This window comes from Maylandia zebra, unplaced genomic scaffold (genome assembly GCF_041146795.1).
Source record: "Maylandia zebra isolate NMK-2024a unplaced genomic scaffold, Mzebra_GT3a scaffold02, whole genome shotgun sequence".
Taxonomy (NCBI): Eukaryota; Metazoa; Chordata; class Actinopteri; order Cichliformes; family Cichlidae; genus Maylandia; species Maylandia zebra.
This window is the reverse complement of record NW_027490032.1, coordinates 2,417,559-2,437,929: the sequence shown is the minus strand read 5'-3', so window position 1 is coordinate 2,437,929 and position 20,371 is coordinate 2,417,559. Positions and strand designations below refer to the sequence as shown.

Here is a 20,371-nt window from a genome sequence, read left to right as displayed (position 1 = left end):
ATCAGGCCCCATCTTATCTTAATGACCTTGTAGTACCATATCACCCTATTAGAGCACTTCGCTCTCGCTCTGCAGGTCTACTTGTTGTTCCTAGAGTATTTAAAAGTAGAATGGGAGGGAGAGCCTTCAGTTTTCAGGCCCCTCTTCTGTGGAACCAGCTTCCAGTTTGGATTTGGGAGACAGACACTATCTCTACTTTTAAGATTAGGCTTAAAACTTTCCTTTTTGCTAAAGCATATAGTTAGGGCTGGACCAGGTGACCCTGGATCCTCCCTTAGTTATGCTGCAATAGGTGTAGGCTGCCGGGGATTCCCATGATGATATTTATATTACAAAATAATTATTAAAACAGGATGTGGTTAGTTTGTGATATTACCCATTTTTCTGACCTAAATTTATTGCTTTTGTGCTTAAGTTTGATTACCAGGCTGGTGGGTTTCACAATTTCCCAAACACTTTGCACATGACTGGGTGGCATTAGCAGTTTATATCCTGTGTGATTTATGTATTTGTTTTGTTTTTTAACAAAAATGTCAAGAAAAACTCTATTTTGATTAGACTGAAGATTTAAGCTCACTGGGCCCATCTGACTTTCGTGTTTTTTAAGTGGGCTACAGCACAGACTCTGGCTGGTTTATCAGAAGAAGTTGCTGATGTTAAATCAGATAAATCTACAGATTAAATGTAAATTAGTAGAGTAATGAGTTTGTAGAGAAATTTATGATGTCATTTAAAATTAATCTGATGCAGAACTTGATATTCAATAAATTGAATTGAACTTGGCTTCAGTGCTGAAAATAAACGTGGGCCTGTTTTCCATTCAATGACAATTTTTACATTTTTTACATTTTACATTTTTACTCTTTGTAAACATCAGCCATTCAGCTGCTAGAACAGTAATCAGTGTGATTATGTGGGACACCTTTCATCCTGCAATTAATAGTTTCTATTCAGCCTGATTTGTTTTTCATGTCTTCTCCTCCATCATCAGTTATCAGGAGAGCAGACAGTCAAAGTACAAGAATTCAAACAAACACAGAGATTCTACTTACAGAGCAGACACAGCACAGATGTTTCCTTCATCGTCCTTCTCACTCATTTGAGCTTTTTTTCATTTCTGTCACTGACACCAAGTAAAGTCCACCCTCTTCCTCTGAGCACCAGCTTTCTATTGGTTCAAACACAGAGGAGGTAACTCATGTTTTGCCTTGTCTAAAGATAGAAGTGAACAGAATTATTTAAATATTCATATCAGTGAAAAAGCTCAAGTGTAGATTTTTTTCTGGAAATAAAATGCTGTGGCTTAAAGCTGCCACACTAACACACACGACCAGAAGATCATGAGTGTTTTAAGATCATCTGATTATATTTGATAACTTTGATGGAACATTTAGTATTTATTTATTTATTCTCCCAAATCATTTATATATATGGCCACTAGAGGGCGGTGTTTGACCTTAAAGTCTATAACGATACAAGCAAATTGTCAGTGATGCTTCTAGTTTGTTTCGCTAGTTCTCATTAGCAGTCAGTTCCTTCATTTTTACATGTATTATATTGCATTACTTTTTAATTAGGTAATGCGGCTACATTAGAGAGCTTTAAGGGGGCTTTTATTGTGAAAATGTTGCAGGTTGCACGATGATCAGATAGCAGACATGTAGATGAGGCTGATATAGAGAAATGATTTTAGAATATGTTCATGATCTAATCAGGAGCTCACCTATAGCAATTCAGTGTTTTGCTCCAACACACCACAAACCTAACGATGACATCATCATAAAAACTGGAACCACTGGTTAGTCCGAGTTTTGAGTTCAAACTCTGCTGAACTAAATGAAAAGAATGAAAAGACAACATGCCATAAAAATGTTTTCAAAACTTTATTGTCAATAAACAGTCACAAAAAATAAATTAATTAATTAATCAATCAATAACATTTGACCTTATTTTGAAATGTAGACTGCAGTAACAGAAATGCATTCATGGAGAGAAAAGATCAGAGAAAACATCTAAATCTGCAGTTGCACTGACGAAACACATAACACTGTACATTATAACACTGTACATTATAACATTCATTCAGTTGAAGATGATCAATAAATCCTAAACACTATCAGGCAGATCACTGATTGTTTATAATCCACAGTAATCCATCGTTTCTTCACCACATGCAGTGTTTATGGTGCAGGTTGGTTCAGTCAGTATCAATAATTATACTGTAACAGCTGATCTCTGCATGAGGATTAATTTGTGTTGTTCAAACCTCACAGAACCAGTTTGATCTCACAAACAGCTGAACCTGAAGATGAAACACACTCAGTGACTCTGTTATTGTAACATAAAGGAGCTGAGGTGACAAATAAGGAGGGCAAACCAATGATGAACAAAGTCTGCTCACAATCACAGATTTGTTTAAAATGAGTTCACTCAGAAGCTGAATATTTTATTTTGAAAAACGTTGATCTTGTTTGATGTGTATTTGTTTGATAATGTGACCTCCTGTGTTCTCCACATATGAAGTGATGCAGAAATGAAAATAACTTTAAGACTTGAAACTTACACTGGGATGAGCAGCTAACCTGATAAAATAAGTCACAGATTTCAATGCTGTAGGTTCATCATGTGAAATTTCATGTAACAGTCTAAACAAGTCTGATGAAAATCAGAGAAATGTGAAATCAAAAATAAATATGGACGCGTTTGATGTCCCTCTGATTGAGGTTCAGCATTATTAGTTTCTTTGTCTTAAAATCATCCTTCTTGATTTCAGTGAAACAGAATTTAGGACTGTGATGAGCAAGTAGATTGATAGTTCACCTTCTTAACCTTTTTGTGTTTTCGATAGATCAAAAAAGCAACAACAACAACAACAGCAGCAACTGAAAGACCGATGATGAGTCCAACAGATCCTCCTGTCTGACCTGCAGGAGAGAAACAGGTGTGAGGTGTCAGCTGTCAGGTAGGTGATGAGTGAAGAACAGAACAGAATCCATTTCCTCTTCAAACTGCTGTCAGACATTATCTACTGCACTCTGATCACATCACTCAGACCAGCTGCTTTCTACAAAGTCTCATCAACAACATCTTTAGAAACAAACATCAACAACCAGGAAGCAGCTTCACCTCTGATCACACACACACTCAACTCTACTCACTCACCTGGAGGAACAACACTCAGGTAGATGATGCTGATGGATTTATTGTTCGTCCCTTTTGTGAAGACACGACACTGATATGTTCCAGTGTCATTAATCGTCACATTCTTCAGAATCAAAGACATGTCTCCATCCTTCATCTGTCTGTCCTGCAGATCCACCCTGTTCTTAAAAGATGGATGCTGGTTGGTGGTATCAAAGTGCCCGTCCCGGTACAAAAGGACTTGTCCAGACTCCAGGTCAGTTTTGCTCCACGCTACAGCTGTGATGTTGTTGTTTGGAGCTCGACATGTCAGAGTGACGTTCTGTCCATATTCAACTGTGATGTTTTTCTGGGCTGAAAGAGGAAACAACACAGAGCAGAGAGGTTAAAGGGGTTTGTTTGTTTTTTTGTTGTTGTTTTTTTTTTTTTTAATCAACTTTTTAAATCTTAGATGGTTAATTGAAGAACTCTATTAATGATCCAAGTGTAGAGACTAAGCCGACACTTGAATCCATTGAGGTTGGCGGGAGTTACACGATGTCACTAATATGCATAAACTTAATAAATTAAAACTTATTAAATCTGATATTGTCCAATAACTCCAGCAATACTTACCATAACAGCCCAGCAGTCACAAACTGTTTGCTTTCTCCTGATCAACAACACACCTGGGGCAAATTAGTTTTCAGTTTTATTTGTCATATGCAAGTTAGCACAGGTCAACATTGCAATGAAATGTATTTGAGCAGAAGACAGTCACTCAGCAGTAGAAAAAAACTACTGTGATGTGCTGGCAAATTACGTGTGTCTACCTTACAAACCTTCATGTAAACACACCATACCAAAAAAAACTCAAAAGGTGACCTCTGGCAGCAGACATAAGGTACTAACCCAAAAATGGCTCCTACACCAAGAAAAACATGTCCTGATAATAAGTGAACATAATGTGTGAGAGAAAGCAGCCTCTCATTATAAGACACTGTGAGTCTCTGCATGCTGCCTTTATGTAGCTACAGCTGTTTGTATACACTGAACTAAAAGCTTTGTAGCTGCATACTGACTCCTGAAACTACAACACATCACACTGACACACACATTACACTTCTTTGTCTCTGTGAGATCTGATCACACCGACATGTTAGGTCCACAAAGACTCCACCCAGCCTGTATTTGTATGTATTGTATGTACATGTATTTGTAATGTATTTGAGCAGAAGACTCAGCAGGAAAAAAAAGTAAAGAGAAAAATATTAATAAAATATAGTAAAAGAAAAAAGATTAACAGTTATCAGACTAAACATATACGTGGGTGTGTGTGTGTGTATATAAACACTAGTGAGTAAATAAAGAAAATGTTAAATAGGAATGTGACTACATTTTTTAGTGGCAGTTAGTGCAGTATTGCACTTTTTTAAAATCCTAATACCGATAAAGTGAAGTGACCAGTGCAGATTGTACAGAGTACTTGTGCATTTGCAGCTTCTGAGTGCGTCCTGTGTTGTGTGTGTTTAAGTGTTGTGGTTGAGGTGTCATATGGCTTGATGGTAGATGTGCTTTCCGGAGGCATCGTTGAAGATGGATGTCCTGAATGGCAGGAAGCCTCATGCCAGCGATGTGCTGGCAAATTACGTGCGTCTACCTTAAAAACCTTCATATAAACTAGAGATGGACCGATCCGATATTACGTATCGGTATCGGTCCGATACTGACCTAAATTACTGGATCGGATATCGGAGAAAAATAAATGTAATCTGATCCATTAAATATCACGAAAGCACCTCACAAAACTTGCAACACGCCGTAACTCACCTCAGAACGTTAGCACGTCGGAGCAGTATGCATCACGTGATAGAGCGGCTGTGGCATGCGGGACCTGTCGGTGGTCTGGATAGCATTTGGAGCTTCGCTAGCAACCCGGCATTTCATCTCCGACAAAGTTATCCCCGAGAGAAGTAAAGCAAGTGTGTAAGTCCATCTCTGAATGTTTGTAAAGCATTCCTGCGTTAAGCTTAATAAGCGACTGCCTCTCGCTCTCCGGCTGCTACTTCAATCGTGAAACTGCTTAATGATCAGCTGATCGGCTTTTCTGTCGTGAGTCCGTCTCTCTTGTTTGTTTTTGGCCCACTTTGCACCAGAAAGAGGAAACCAGCGGCTGAACAACAGCAGCACGTTTAAGCTTGATAAGCTGTTGTTAGAATTTATTTAATATTACTTTCTACTCGAGGATCTTTTTCTACATAGCTGACGCTGGTAACTGTGCAGGGGCGGATCTAGCAAAGTTTAACCAGGGGGGCCGATAGGGCATGAACAGGGAAAAGGGGGCACAAAGACATACTTTTCTTTCTTATTCTCATTTAAAATGTCTAGCTTTTAATAAATAATTATCTGACACCCAAAGTTTTAATTTGATGTAAAATGAATAGAAGTCAATTACTGTATATAGTGACTATTAACTCATTCACTGCCAGCCATTTTCAAATCAGGTAACTCCCCACAATGAGTTAAGTCTAATATATATACCCTAGTAAGCTATAGTACTTTTTCCTTTGGGAAGGTACCATCTGTGCAGTCTGCAATTTTGTTGAAGAAAGATGTTGAATCTATTTAATATTTCTTGAAAAATAATTGATTTCTGTGCATTTTTTTTTCACACTGCATCAAATTAAGGTTGATTACGTCGATTAAGCATCATGAGGTGGAGCGTGAGGGGTGGTTCCCTATTTTTTATTTATTTATTTTTGTTGTTGCTGGGAGTTGGAACCCTATTAGTTAGGTTGCTTAATATTTACGCTAAGTACTCTTTAAAATACCAGAATAGGGAGGATGGTGTAGGTCTAAGTTTATTAGATTGATCAGTATTGCTGAACTATGAAATATTTTTTTTGCATACAGGTATAACAGAATAGCTTTAGTGTAGTTGTTGTTTTAAACTTGAGTATGAACTTATACAAAATGCAGCAAGATATTAAAAAAAAACAGTTTTGTTGATTAAAAAACACTATATCGGATTCATATCGGTATCGGCAGATATCCAAATTTATGATATCGGTATGGGACATAAAAAAGTGGTATCGTGCCATCTCTAATATAAACACACCATACCCAAAAAAAAAAAAAAAACTCAAAAGGTGACCTCTGGCAGCATAAGATACTAACCCAAAAATGACTCTTACACCAAGAAAAACACGTCCTGATAATAAGTGAATATAATGTGTGAGAGAAAGCAGCCTCTCATTATAAGACACTGTGAGTCTCTGCATGCTGCCTTTATGTAGCTACAGCTGTTTGTATACACTGAACACAAAGCTTTGTATCTGTATAATTCAGTTCAGTTCAGTTCTTTTTTATTTCAAACATATACGTTCACCAACGTTTCATAAAATCATTCCATACAGTTGTTTGAAAGGGAGTAGGCAGAAGTAGGGCTGGGCGATATGACCCAAAATTCATATCTCGATGGATCTATTGTTTGCCAACACAAAGCAGGCTTACAGTGCATCACCCCTCCCCCCGCTTGGCCACTCAGACCACAACCTGGTTCTTCTCCACCCCACCTACACTCCTATGGTGAAGAGGAACCCCCCCACGAAGAAGGTGATAAGGGTGTGGTCTGAGGAATGCACTGAGGCCTTAAGACACTGTTTTGAATGCACAGACTGGCAGGAACTCTGCAAGCCTCACGGTGAGGACATCGGCGCCCTCACTCACTGCATCACGGACTACATTAATTTCTGTGTTGAGAACACTGTGCCTACCAAGAAGATACAGTGTTTCTCAAACAATAAACCGTGGGTCACCCCAGAACTGAAGGCCCTGCTGAACAAGAAGAAGAGTGCTTTCTGGTCGGGAGACAAGGAGGAACTTAAGAAAGTCCAAAAGGATCTTAAATACAACATCCGAGAAGGCAAGGAGTGCTTCAGGAGGAAGATGGAAAACCAACTCCAACAGAAAAACGTCAGAGAAGTCTGGAGGAACATGAAACAAATCTCTGGACATTTCCAGGACAATGGAGGAGCCACAGTGTCTGCTGGCCGGGGGTGGGCTAATGACTTGAATCTGTTTTTTAACAGATTTGACAATGGCCCACTTATCACCTCTCCCACCCCCCAGGTTCCATTAACCCCCCTTCATTTGCCGCCGCCCCCCCCCCCCTCCGGGTGCAATGCCATTGTCACCTGAGCTCTCCTCTCACCACAACTCTGCTTCACCCCTATCCACACATCTATCCACAACAAAGCGAGCCCCACCCCCCACTCCAGCCCAGCCTCACATCTACTTCACAGCTGATCAGGTGAGAAATCAGCTCAAGAGGACGAAGGCAAGGAAGGCAGCAGGTCCGGATGGAATCTGCTCCAGACTGCTCAGGGACTGTGCAGACCAGCTCTGTCAGGTGGCCCTGTACATCTTCAACCTGAGCCTGAGCTTGGAGAGGGTTCCTGAACTGTGGAAGACTTCCTGTGTGGTTCCGGTGCCAAAAATCGCACACCCCAGGGAGCCCAACCACTTCAGGCCTGTTGCCTTGACTTCTCATCTGATGAAGACCATGGAAAGGCTCATTCTGCACCACCTTCAGCTACTGGTGGGCTCAGTGTTGGACCCCCTGCAGTTTGCCTACCGTTCTGGAACTGGGGTGTATGACGCTGTCATCTACCTGGTACACCGATCCCTCTCTCACCTAGAGCAGGCGGGGAGCACTGTGAGGATCATGTTTTTTGTCTTCTCCAGTGCTTTCAACATCATCCAACCCGCACTACTGAGAGGGAAGCTGGAGGGAGCTCCAGCTTCCCTCCCTAGGCAAAAAGCTGACTGCATGGACCATCGACTACCTTACCAACAGACCACAGTATGTGAGGCTCCATGACTGTGTGTCTGAGGTGGTAATCTGCAGCACGGGGGCACCACAGGGCACGGTTCTCTCACCTTTCCTGTTCAGCCTTTACACTTCAGACTTCTGTTATAATTCGGACGATTGCCATCTACAGAAGTTCTCAGATGATACAGCCATCATTGGATGTGTATCAGACGGGAATGATCAGGAATACAGGGGGGTCATCAGTGACTTTGTTGGTTGGTGTGAGACCAACATACTCCAAATCAACACCGGCAAGACAAAGGAGATGATCATAGACTTCAGGAGGAAGTCACCCCCTACAACACCGGTGAACATCCAAGGGAAAGACATTGAGATAGTGGACTCTTATAAGTACCTGGGTGTTCACCTCAACAATAAACTGGACTGGACAACAAATACAGACGTCCTGTATAAGAAGGGCCAGAGTCGACTCCACCTGCTGAGGAGACTGAGGTCCTTCGGAGTCTGCAGGACTCTGTTAAGGACATTCTATGACACTGTGGTAGCATCTGCCCTTTTCTATGCAGTGGCCTGCTGGGGGAGTGGATGCACGGACAGGGACAGGAGCAGGATTGACAAACTGGTGCGGAGGTCTAGCTCCGTGCTGGGATGTCCCCTGGAGTCTGTGGAGGTGGTTGGTGAGGGGAGGATGTTAGTAAAGCTGACATCCATCATGAACAACCCACATCACCCACTGCATGAGTATGTGAGTGGGCTGAGCAGCTCCTTTAGTCAGAGACTGAAACACCCTCACTGCAGGAAGGAGCGCTTTCGCAGATCATTCATCCCAACAGCAGTTAGACTCTATAACTCCTCAATCACGATGTCATAAGTCACTGGACACTGTGAACATCCACGGTCACCACTTCATGCATAATGGACCTTCCATGACCTTCCAAGCTATATAGTTTATGTCTTCCATATTTCCAACCATATCCATAATCACATACTGTGTATGCTACCATTGTATATAGTGTATTATCTTACTTTTTTTCATTGATTGTACTTAATTGTAGTTTTGTATTTCCTTCATATATCTGTACCTGAGCTGAGGTGATGCAAAAATTTCCCCGTTGTGGGATCAATAAAGTCTTATCTTATCTTATCTTATCTTATCTTATCTTACATAAGTGATGTGTGATTTCCAACAGGCCTTTTGATCAATGATCACACCAAGAAATTTTATGGCATTAACCCTTTCTAGATATATATTATCGACACAAATTTCAATGTTAATGTTTTTCTTATAGTTTCCGAATAACATAAATTTTGTTTTATTTAAATTTAAGGACAATTTGTTTCTATCAAACCACTTCTTTAATATCTTTTACTCCTGTGTGATCACCTCCAAAACCTGTTAAAATTCCGCACCTGAACAAAGTATATTGGTATCATCTGCAAAAATTACAAACTTTAGTATCTTCGATACTTTACAAATATCATTTATATACATAATAAACATTTTCGGACCTAATACTGATCCTTGAGGTACTCCACATTCAATATCCATCAATTTAGATTTAAACTCATTTATTTGTACATATTGCTGTCGATTCATCACATAGCTGTTTATCCAATCCAGTACCACACCTGTAACACCCCTGAACCCATATTTTTCCAGTTTGATTTTTAGAATTTCGTGGTCAACAGTATCAAATGCTTTTTTTTTAGATCTAGAAAGACTCCTAGTGCATACTTCTTGTTATCCATACATTCTGTTATTTCTTCCATTAAATCCATCAATGCCAAAACTGTTGATCTATTATTTCTAAACCCATACTGGCAATTTGCCAACAAATCATGTTTATCCACAAAGCTATCAAATCTTTTTAGAAATAGTTTTTCCAGTATCTTAGAAAACTGGGAGAGTACCGACACTGGTCTATAATTTGTAAAACAATGCTTTTCAACTGATTTATAAATGGGAATAATTTTTGCAACTTTCATTTTTTGTGGAAAAACCCCTTCCTGGAAAGACAAATTAAAAATATATTGTAGTGGTTTTACAATACCATCAATTACTCTCTTTACCGTTACCATATCAATATCATGACAGTCAGTACTCGTTTTGTTCTTAAGTCCACTGACAATATCATATATCTCCTTCTCTTCCACTGCTCTTAAAAACATTGAACTTGCATTCCTTTCAATGTTTCCGCCAGTCTCCCTTTCTATCATATCAACCTTTATTTCCGCAGCCAGTTTTGGCCCTATATTTACGAAAAATTCATTGAATCCATTTACTACTTCGTTCAATTTACTAATAGTATTTGTCCCTTCCATAAAATACCCAGGGTAGTCATTAGTCCTTGGTCCATTTTTTATTATACTATTTAATACCTTCCATATCCCTTTCATGCTATCTTTATTATCTTCTAACTTTTTGATGAAGTATTCTTTTTTTTACAAGTTCTCATTATGTTAGTTAATTTATTTTTATACTTTTTATATTTCTTTTCAGATTCTGTAGTTGTCTTTTTAATGAATTCTCTATATAAGGTAGAGCTGGGCGATATATCGAGTTTTAAAAAAATATCGATATATTTTTATACGAGATATAAGATGTGACAATATCTTTTATATCGATATAGTCTATGTTACGTTAAAGCTATACTTGTGGAGCCGCAAGTTTGCCTCTCTTTCGTCCACTTTTGTCTTTACGCAACGTTACTCGGCCTCGCCCCTCCTTCACTGAATACAACTCCCCCTCCTCCCCCATCGCTTCACCTGCAGGAAGCGACAAGACGGACACGGCAAATCTCCGTTAATGAGTTACTGCGCATCGACCCGTGCGTGGGGCTGGACGCCGTCAACGTGTTAGCTAGCTAACCACGCTAACGAGCTAACCACGCTAACGCCATGCAGCCCAGAGGCGCTGCACAGCCTAAAATCCTTTCATTTTCTCAAAAGTTGACAGCGCGCCTTATGTATGAATTCTGGTTGTGCTTGATGGCTGCGAACCGATTTTATGTGGTACACAGCGCTCAGCAATCTGTCAAAAAATGTTTTAGTACGACTTTGGTAAGCTACGGAGCTGCACCGCTTGATGGACTGTCAGAGCATTACGGCTACCGAGGAGCCTCGCGGAGTGATACGTACTGTGCTTCAACGTAATATTACCCTACTGTGTATAAGGACCATAAATGGCACCTGTTAAGAGACGTGGTTACGAAGAGGATTTCAAACTCAATGCTGTCAGTCACAGAGTAGAAGTTGGGAACAGAGCAGCTGTGAAATCTGTCTTTGTTATAGTGCTCAGCGTCTTTTAGTTTACATTTTGACTGCACATTTGTGAGCTTTTTGTTATGCACAAAAACAACATTGTTTTCTTTTATTTATGGAGCATTATTATTTAATAAATGCTCATAATTTATTTTTGAGTAAATTTTATGTACATCTGTGCTGTATGTTAATAAAAGTGCCTGTGTGACATCTGGGACACAGCTTTGACTAAGAACTCTCTTTTTGTTCTTACTTTATGGCTTTAAAAAAAAAAAAATCGAGATATATATCTTATATCGCCATCTAGGTAAAAAATATCGAGATATGAATTTTGGGTCATATCGCCCAGCCCTAATATAAGGTGTTCTTTTTTTTATTTTTTAATTAATATAACAGGCATTTTGCAGTCCCTTGGTCATCCATGGTCTTCCTGCATACTTATCTTTCCTGTTGACTTCAATAAGTAGGCTGTTTTCCTCTAATAAGGCCATGAATATGCTTAAAAAAGCCTCATAGGCTTTATTGACATCCTTGTGTTTATATACAATAGTCCAATCTTGTTTTATTAACTCGTTTTTTGAGACACTGCATTGTCTTTTCTGTTCTAATTGTTTTATATATTGCCTTACATTCATTTCTATGAACTTCATAGCAACAGTCATAAGCTACAAAAACTGGTAAGTGGTCACTTATATCATTTATCAATATCCCCCCTTTTATATTTTCTTCCATTACATTTGTAAAAATATTATCTAATAGAGTTACGCCATGAGTGGTTATTCTCGTCGGTCTTGTTATCAGGGGAAATAATCCCATACAATACATTGAATCAATAAATTCTTCAATACTCTTATTATGATTTGGGTTCAATAAATCAATATTAAAGTCTCCACAGATAAACATTCTTTTCTGATTCAGATTTGTATACAAGTCCTCCATAATGTCCTTAAAAGTCTCAATCTTTGACCCTGGTGTTCTATATATGCAACTGACAATCATATATTTCTGTTTTTTCATATTTATTTCCACTGTTATACATTCCATCACTCCATCTACCACCCTCGTCATTCTTCTCATTTTTTCAAACCTTAAATTTTTATCAACATAGAGTGCCACCCCACCTCCTTTTTTATTAGTCCTATCTAAGTGGAGGAATTCATATCCCTCTATCTCAAAATCCTCTTCTTTTCCAGTGTTTATCCAAGTCTCTGATATTGCTATCACACCAAATGGTTGATTAAACTGTGCTATATATTCTTTAATAAATTGAAAGTTTGCATATAGACTTCTACTGACTTCTACTATTGAAATGAACCATGGTTATATTCTTACCCGGCTCTAGGTTCCTATTAAATTGTTCCATTGTATAATAATTACAGTCCTTTAACATTTTGGTAAAAAAAAATTACAGTCAGGATCTATATTGCTATCATACCCCAGTGTCCCAGTTTCAACATCCATTTGATTTGTTACTTGAAATCTGTCAGACATCTGACTTTATTATATATCTTATCCACACACCATCACCTTTAACAATGCTTTGTCTAAGCCAAGTACCAACCAATTTGACAATTCATTGAAAGTACCATGGACCATCCCAATGCTTTGCCTTACATTTTATCAGCCGTATTTTTCTAATTCTGTCAGCTCTTTAATGACTAAGACCTTTGCCTGCTCCGGTGTTCCATTAAACTTAATGAACACCTTACAATCTGATGTCCAGGTTGACTGTATTTTCTTCTGTTTTGTTAATAATCTTGCTTGTCTTGCAATATCTGCGTTTTTCTTGATTAGGTGTTCATTAACATACACATTCGTTCCTTTCAACTTTCTTCAGAAGCTCTTTCTTCTGCTTCCTATTAACAAATCTTATAATAATGGCAGGTTTTTGATTCTTGTTTTTCCTTGGAAGACTCCTAACACTACAACACATCACACTGACACACACGTCACACTTCTTTGTCTCTGTGAGATCTGATCACACCGACATGTTAGGTCCACACAGACTCCACCCAGCCTCGTGTCTCCTTCACAAACACGGAAAAACTGAATCAATATGAAAATAATTCTTCAGGAAATGTTGTTAACATGTAAACAGACTGATGCTTTTCCTCTCTGTCCCACAGAGTGAATCTCACCTGCAGAGACAAACACGAAGAGGCCGACAAACAGCAAAGTCGAGCAGAGCGACGCAGTCTCAGCAGACATTTCCGTGTTCTTGAACTCCGACGCGTCGATTGTTCTAAATGTCTCAGAATGGTTTTATTTAAATAACTGAACCTGAGTTTAAATCCTGACTACATGAGATTAAATTTAAGGTTTAAATGATCCTGAAAATCTCTGACTGAGAACAGATCTGACTTTTTAGACACTCGTTCAAACTCAATACGTCCAAGTCGTCGTCTCTGAAGGAAGTCACGTCAGAGTCACGTGTGTTTACGCTGCTGTAGGGTGACCATAAATAAGTGCGTCATAACTAAAGCGGTGAAATCTGAAGCAGGTCTGAGTGTTTAACAGGTTCAGTTCCTGAACGATCTCCACAGAATAACACAAACATCACCTCATCAACCATCAGCTACATACTAAAGACCATCATCAGCCAAAGGACTTCAACATGCCGTCACTGTATAAACATGTATATTGTACTATGGAGGAGGCAGCATTTAGCTGTAGCCTCCAACAAACCACAGAGAACTTTGTCCACCTTTGATTGTAATTAAGTTGTGTTGGAGCCACAGAGAGCAAATCTTTGTTCTTTATGGAGAACCAGTGAGGCTGTTTGGACTTTCCTATAAAATATTAGCGCTAAAAAAACACAATTTACCAAACACACGTGACAAATTCTCATCAACATCTTTAGAAACAAACATCAACAACCAGGAAGCAGCTTCACCTCTGATCACACACTCTACTCACTCACCTGGAGGATCAACAGTTAGGTAGATGATGCTGATGAGCTTGCATGATTGCTTCATCCAATCGGACCGACTCTCATATGTTCCAATGTCATTATTTGTCACATTCTTCAGAATCAGAGAGGCGTCTCCATCACCAATACAGTCAACCTGGACATCAGATTGTAAGGTGTTCAGTCTGAGCTGCAGATCCACCCGGTACCTAAAAGATGGATGCTGATTTGCTGGTTCATATCGGCCATCCCGATACAAAAGGACGTTTTCTGGCTCCAGGTCAGCTCTGCTCCACTCTACAGCCCTGGTGTTGGTGTTTGGAGCTCGACACGTCAGAGTGACATTTTGTCCAGACTCAGCTGTGATGTTTTTCTTGTCTGAAAGAAGAAACAACACAAATCAGGGAGGTTAAAGGGATCAAACTGCAACTGTTCACTTCTAAAGCCGCATACAACATAAAGGACAATTATGCTCAAATTCATTACAGTCAATGCAATATGATCACATCATATTCAAAAAGTCATTAAAATTCATCCTTGATAGTTGATGTGGAACTTTCAAAGTGTTCTTTCTCTCATCCATCCACTTTACATCTCTGCAAAGTTTCAATTTATCTGCATAATTTAAAGAATCCACAGCATCCAGAGTCATTTGCAGTGAGGATGTAACACTGGTAACAAGATACCATGTTGGCACATGAAGAGGATCACAGTGGAATAATTACATCCTTAAATTTAGTTACAGCACTTTAAGAAAGACACTAGATAAGAAAATACTGTCATTATATCTATTCCTCACTGTTGTGTAGGTATTATTTTAAATTTAAATGTTATTTGGATATTATCAGACAAGAGACGGTTTTCAGGAAATAATGTTAATAATAATAACAACATTTTTAGCATCTACATGGATGTTAAAATCAGCCACAATTATCATTTTATCTGAGCTGAGCACTAAATCAGATAAAAGTCTGAGAAATCAGACAGAAACTGCGAGGAAGGGCCAGGTGGACGAGCAGCCTCTCATTATATAACACTGTGAGTCTCTGCATGCTGCCTTTCTGTAGCTACAGCTGTTTGTATACACTGAACTAAAAGCTTTGTAGCTGTATACTGACTCCTGAAACTACAACACATCACAATGACACACACATTACACTTCTTTGTCTCTGTCACAGGGCTGGATGTAATGAAATGTTCTTAGAGTGGCATTGAAATCAAATGGGCAAAATCAAAGTCATTTCTTTACACATATGCAGCTTTTACATAGTGTAATATGCCTTAAAATGTAACCAATGATTGTGACTTTTTTGTACAACCTTTTAAAATTCAGGAGCAGATCTACAGAGGTGGCATGGAGTGGCATGTGCCACCCTTAATAAACATTGTCATTTACAAAACTATGGTGGCACTCGGTGTGGCAAAAGATTATATCAGGGTGACACATGCCACGTCTGTAGATCTGCTCGTGACGGTGTACTGACTCCTGAAACTACAACACATCACACTGACACACACATTACACTTCTTTGTCTCTGTGAGATCTGATCACACCGACATGTTAGGTCCACACAGACCCCACCCAGCCTCGTGTCTCCTTCACAAACACGGAAAAACTGAATCAATATGAAAATAACTCTTCAGGAAATGTTGTTAACATGTAAAGCAGACTGATGCTTTTCCTCTCTGTCCCACAGAGTGAATCTCACCTGCAGAGACAAACACGAAGAGGCCGACAAACAGCAAAGTCGAGCAGAGCGACGCAGTCACAGCAGACATTTCCGTGTTCTTCAACTCCGACGCTTCGATTGTTCTAAATGTCTCAGGATGGTTTTATTGAAATAACTGAACCTGAGTTTAAATCCTGACTACATGAGATTAAATTTAAGGTTTAAATGATCCTGAAAGTCTCTGACTGAGAACAGATCTGACTTTTTAGACACTCGTTCAAACTCAATACGTCCAGTTCATCATCTCTGCAGGAAGTCACGTCAGAGTCACGTGTGTTTACGCTGCTGTAGGGTGACCATGAATAAGTGCGTCATGACTAAAGCGGTGAAATCTGAAGCAGGTCTGAGTGTTTAACAGGTTCAGTTCTTGAATGATCTCCACAGAACAACACAAACATCACCTCATCAACCATCAGCTACATACTAAAGACCATCATCAGCCAAAGGACTTCAAAATGACGTCACTGTATAAACATGTATATTGTACTATGGAGGAGGCAGCATTTAGCTGTAGCCTCCATAAAACCACAGAGAACTTTGTCCACCTTTGATTGTCTTTAAGTTGTGTTGGAGCCACAGAGAGCAAATCTTTGTTCTTCATGGAGAACCAGTGAGACTGTTTGGACTTTCCTATGAAACATCACACAGGAGTCTCTCAGTACATCTGTTTACAGTGAGGACGAAGAAGCAGGCACAGAGAAAACATACATCACTGTAATCAGAGTACAGGAGAGTAACTGAGTACACTTCCTGTTTGTGATTGAGGTGATTTTCTTCTTTATATTGTGTCAGATAAAGTCTGACAGCTTTTGGTTCTTCAGATGATGTGTTTCCACAGACGAAACCAGCCAACAGTGAATCAAATGTTTTACACTAACGTGACATGATGTTCATCTAACCAGCAGAACCAGTGAGTGGTTACAGTAACGGGTTAATCCACCAACGCTCACAGCTTCAGTCAGCCTGTCAAATTACCTAAAAAACTGAAAGACGTCATTTTAAACACTTACTGTTTTTCTGAAACACTCAAACACTCTTCTGATCACCAGAGTGGAAAAAATAAAATGATCTCCTGACAGATAAAAGAACTGTGAGGTCAGTGTGTCCCATCGGTTTTTCAGTAGGTGAAAAGGAAGCTACTGAAGTTTTGTTACAAACAAGTGAAAAGTTACTCAGATGTAAATATTTGACAAATAAAAAAAATCAAATCATAAAAAATGTAAAAGTTTAAAATCCCAAAGTAAAGGTGTGTCTGTATCAAACAGCTGCAGACTAAACTAACCTGTTTCCCTGTCAGCTGTTTTATATCAGACATCTGTGACCTGCATCAACACTTTCACGCCCACCTTTGTTTGTCCTGTTTGAGCGGCCGCAAGTCCAGTCATGTGACAAACAAATACCTCAAATTCAAAGGAAAAGTATAAGAATGAGAACCTTTTTCCACTAACACTGGTAGATATAAAGAGAAATTCCCACTCCACACTGTCTGTGAAATTACAGAAACTTGGTAAAATTATTACAAGCTCATGAACACTTACTGTTGTTCTGAAGGATCTCTGAAACCCTCAAAAACTCTTCTGATCGTCAGGATGGAAAAATTAAAATTATCCAGTGAAAGATATTTTTTAAACTGTGTTAGGTCCATGTGTCCTGTTGTTGTTATTTGTGAGGTCAAGAGGAACTTCCTTAAAATTTTATCCTCACAATCCAAAAAGTTTAAAAAATTAAAAATCTGAAAGTAAAGAGACCTCTGTATCGAACAGCCACCAACGAGGAAATGCACCTGTGTTTCCTTGTTAACCTGTTTTACAAGACAAATCTGTGTCAGCAGCATCACCATAACATCCAACTTCTCCTTCTTCTTATTGGCTGTTAGCTCATGTGTTTGACATTGAAAGCTCTTTCAGTGATCTTAGTTTGATCCAAACAAAAGAACTGGAAACGACAGCCATACACAGTCCAGCAGCTGCTGTCAGCACATATTAATGATGATGATGATTTTTACTATCAGGGCTCACAGATGCTCAGCAGTGAAGGTTTGAGTTGACATGGCTTTCAAAAGTCAAAGCTGTGTGTTCAGCAGAAGAGTGTGGGTGGCAAAGATGCCTGTTTGTGTCTCTGTCAGTATTCTGGACAAACTGGCTCAGCAGTGAGTGTCAGCACATGTTGCTCAGTACAGTTTTGTTTCTTGTCTTATCTGTTGTTTCTATTCATGAACTGTCTGATTAAGTCATTTCATTCCAATCTCAGTGATGCAAAAAGTCAAAGTCAAAGTTGTTTAAATGGCACATTTAAAACAAGGTGTTTTGACCAAGGTGCTGTACAATTAAGATAATCAAAAGAAATAGAAACATAAGAAGACATGATAAAAACTTCTTGAATGTTGTATTTTCTGTGTTTTTGAGTCCATCAGGGTCTGCTTGGTCCAAATCCAGGGACAAAGAGCAGATTCCAGTGATCAGACTGATGCTCTCTGTCTCTACAAATAGTTTAAACAACTGGAGGAAAATAAGCAGCTCTGTGTTATTTATATGCAGCTTTTATTTCTACACACATCACTGAACTGTGTCAAAGTGCCGTTATTGGAACCTGTACTTCCTTCAGAATTTTCATATTAGAATTTTGGACCTTTCCATCATAACTGTCATAACTGGATAACATCTGTGTGGATAACACTACACCCACCAGGACTGTGCGCTGTTTCTCCAAACCCTGGATTACCCCAGAAATTAAAGCCGTCCTCAAACAAAAGAGGAGAGCCTTCAAATCCAGAGACAAGGAGGAGCTGAAAAGAGTGCAGAGAGAGCTGAGAGGTCTGATCGGGGCAGCTACAGGCAGAAGACGGAGAAACGGCTTCAACAAAAGAATGTTAGCAAAGTCTGGAGAGGCCTCAGAACCATCTCAGGCCACAGAGATCAGAACTCACTGCTCATGGGAGATGTGAGGGGGCAAATGAACTGAATCATTTCTTTAACAGGTTTGATTCTTCCAGGAGGCAGTCTTCAACATCAGCTGCAGACTCACCCACACCCACTGCTGCCCCACCTCAGACACTTCACACCACCTCTAATCACCCTGCTTACTCCTCCGCACCCCTAACACCAGAATCCAATACACACTCAACACAAGGCTCCAGCCTGACTCTCTCAACCACTCAGGTTAGGAGGGAACTGAGGAGGATTAAAGCCAAGAAGGCAGCGGATCCAGATGGCATCAGCTCAAGGGTCGTCGGGTCCTTGTCAGAGATATACAGTTAACAAACAGTCAGGTGAATAAAAAACACTGAGACACTTGGAGACTGTTTAAACGTGTTGCACGGGTGAGAGCTCAGAGCGCAATCACCACGAACTGCAGTAGTCATTTATTATTTATAGCAAGCAGCAGTTTCGTCTAATTTTGCATATGTGTGTGTGTGTGTGTCTAAGTTCGTTTAAATGTCACAGGGTGAACTTCCTGTTTCTAGAGACAGAGCGAGTAGTACATTTTGTTCTTTTCCTATTAAGAGTAAAATATGAACATATACTTTAATGCAACATAAAACTCATAAAAGCGTTTCCTCTTTAACAGTCCTGCACAGACCAACTGTGTGGGGTGATGGAGCGCATCTTCAACCTGAACCTGAGGCTGGGGAGAGTCCAGCAGCTCTGGAAAACCTCCTGTGTTGTACCAGTGCCAAAGACTTCACATCCCAAGGACCTCAACTGCTACAGGCCGGTGGCTTGACATCCCACCTGATGAAGACCCTGGAGCGGCTGGTACTGGCTCAACTTCGGCACCTGGTGAGCTCATCACTGGGCCCACTTCAGTTTGCCTACCAGCCTGGCATTGGAGCGGATGATGCCGTCATTCACCTCATACATCGTTCCTTCTCTCATCTGGAGATCGCTGGGAGCACTGTGAGAATCATGTTCTTTGATTTCTCCAGTGAAAACTGGACTGGACTCATAACTCAGACGCTCTCTAAAGAAAAGAGACTCATGGTGTGGGGCAGAGCAGGCTGTACCTGCTGCTGAGGTCTTTTGGAGTGAAGGGCCCACTCCTGAAGACCTTCTATGACTCTGTGGTGGCCTCAGTCATCTTTTATGGTGTAGTCTGCTGGGGCAACAGCATCTCCTGGGCCACCACTGTTCTAGGATGCCCTCTGGACCCAGTGGAGGTGGTGAGTGACAGGAGAATGGTGGCTAAGCTGTCATCCCTGTTGGACAACATCTCCCACCCCATGCAGGAGACTCTGACAGCACTGAGCAGCTCCTTCAGTGGCTGCGGCACCCACGGTGTGGGACGGAAAGACTTCGCAGGTCTTTCCTCCCCACTGTTGTCAGACTCCTGAACAAAGACTTCACAACTGACCAAACACACACATCCACACATCCACAATAACACCAAGTGTAATTTTTTTTCTGTTAACATAGTATTTTATTCTATTGTATATAGTATCTTATTCTTATTATCTTATCCCAGTCCGTTGTTTTTCTTCATTTTTGCTGTAACTTGTACTGTCCACTTTCTGCTGTGACA

At 39.9% G+C, this 20,371-nt stretch overlaps 2 protein-coding genes across 2 annotated transcripts in view; both read right to left on the bottom strand.

Moving 5' to 3' along the window:
- Nucleotides 1-20,371, bottom strand: part of LOC112431091 (low affinity immunoglobulin gamma Fc region receptor III-like) — a 46,227-nt gene that overhangs the window by 12,490 nt on the left and 13,366 nt on the right. The gene's annotated exons all lie outside the window — the stretch shown is intronic.
- Nucleotides 1,871-13,653, bottom strand: LOC143415693 (programmed cell death 1 ligand 1-like). Its single transcript, XM_076881069.1, has 3 exons — nucleotides 13,354-13,653; nucleotides 3,163-3,495; nucleotides 1,871-2,924 (listed from the first exon to the last, which is right to left on the bottom strand). The coding sequence occupies exons 1-3, from the start codon at nucleotides 13,421-13,423 to the stop codon at nucleotides 2,785-2,787; spliced, it is 543 nt and encodes a 180-aa protein (XP_076737184.1). The 5' UTR covers nucleotides 13,424-13,653; the 3' UTR covers nucleotides 1,871-2,784.

Excerpts from the sequence above, each read along its gene's own strand:
- LOC143415693 (XM_076881069.1), bottom strand. The coding sequence starts at position 13,423 with ATGTCTGCTGAGACTGCGTCGCTCTGCTCGACTTTGCTGTTTGTCGGC. Across the intron at positions 3,496-13,353 it reads CTTCGTGTTTGTCTCTGCAG|CCCAGAAAAACATCACAGTT; the intron begins GTGAGATTCACT and ends TTCCTCTTTCAG. Across the intron at positions 2,925-3,162 it reads CCTGAGTGTTGTTCCTCCAG|GTCAGACAGGAGGATCTGTT; the intron begins GTGAGTGAGTAG and ends TCTCTCCTGCAG.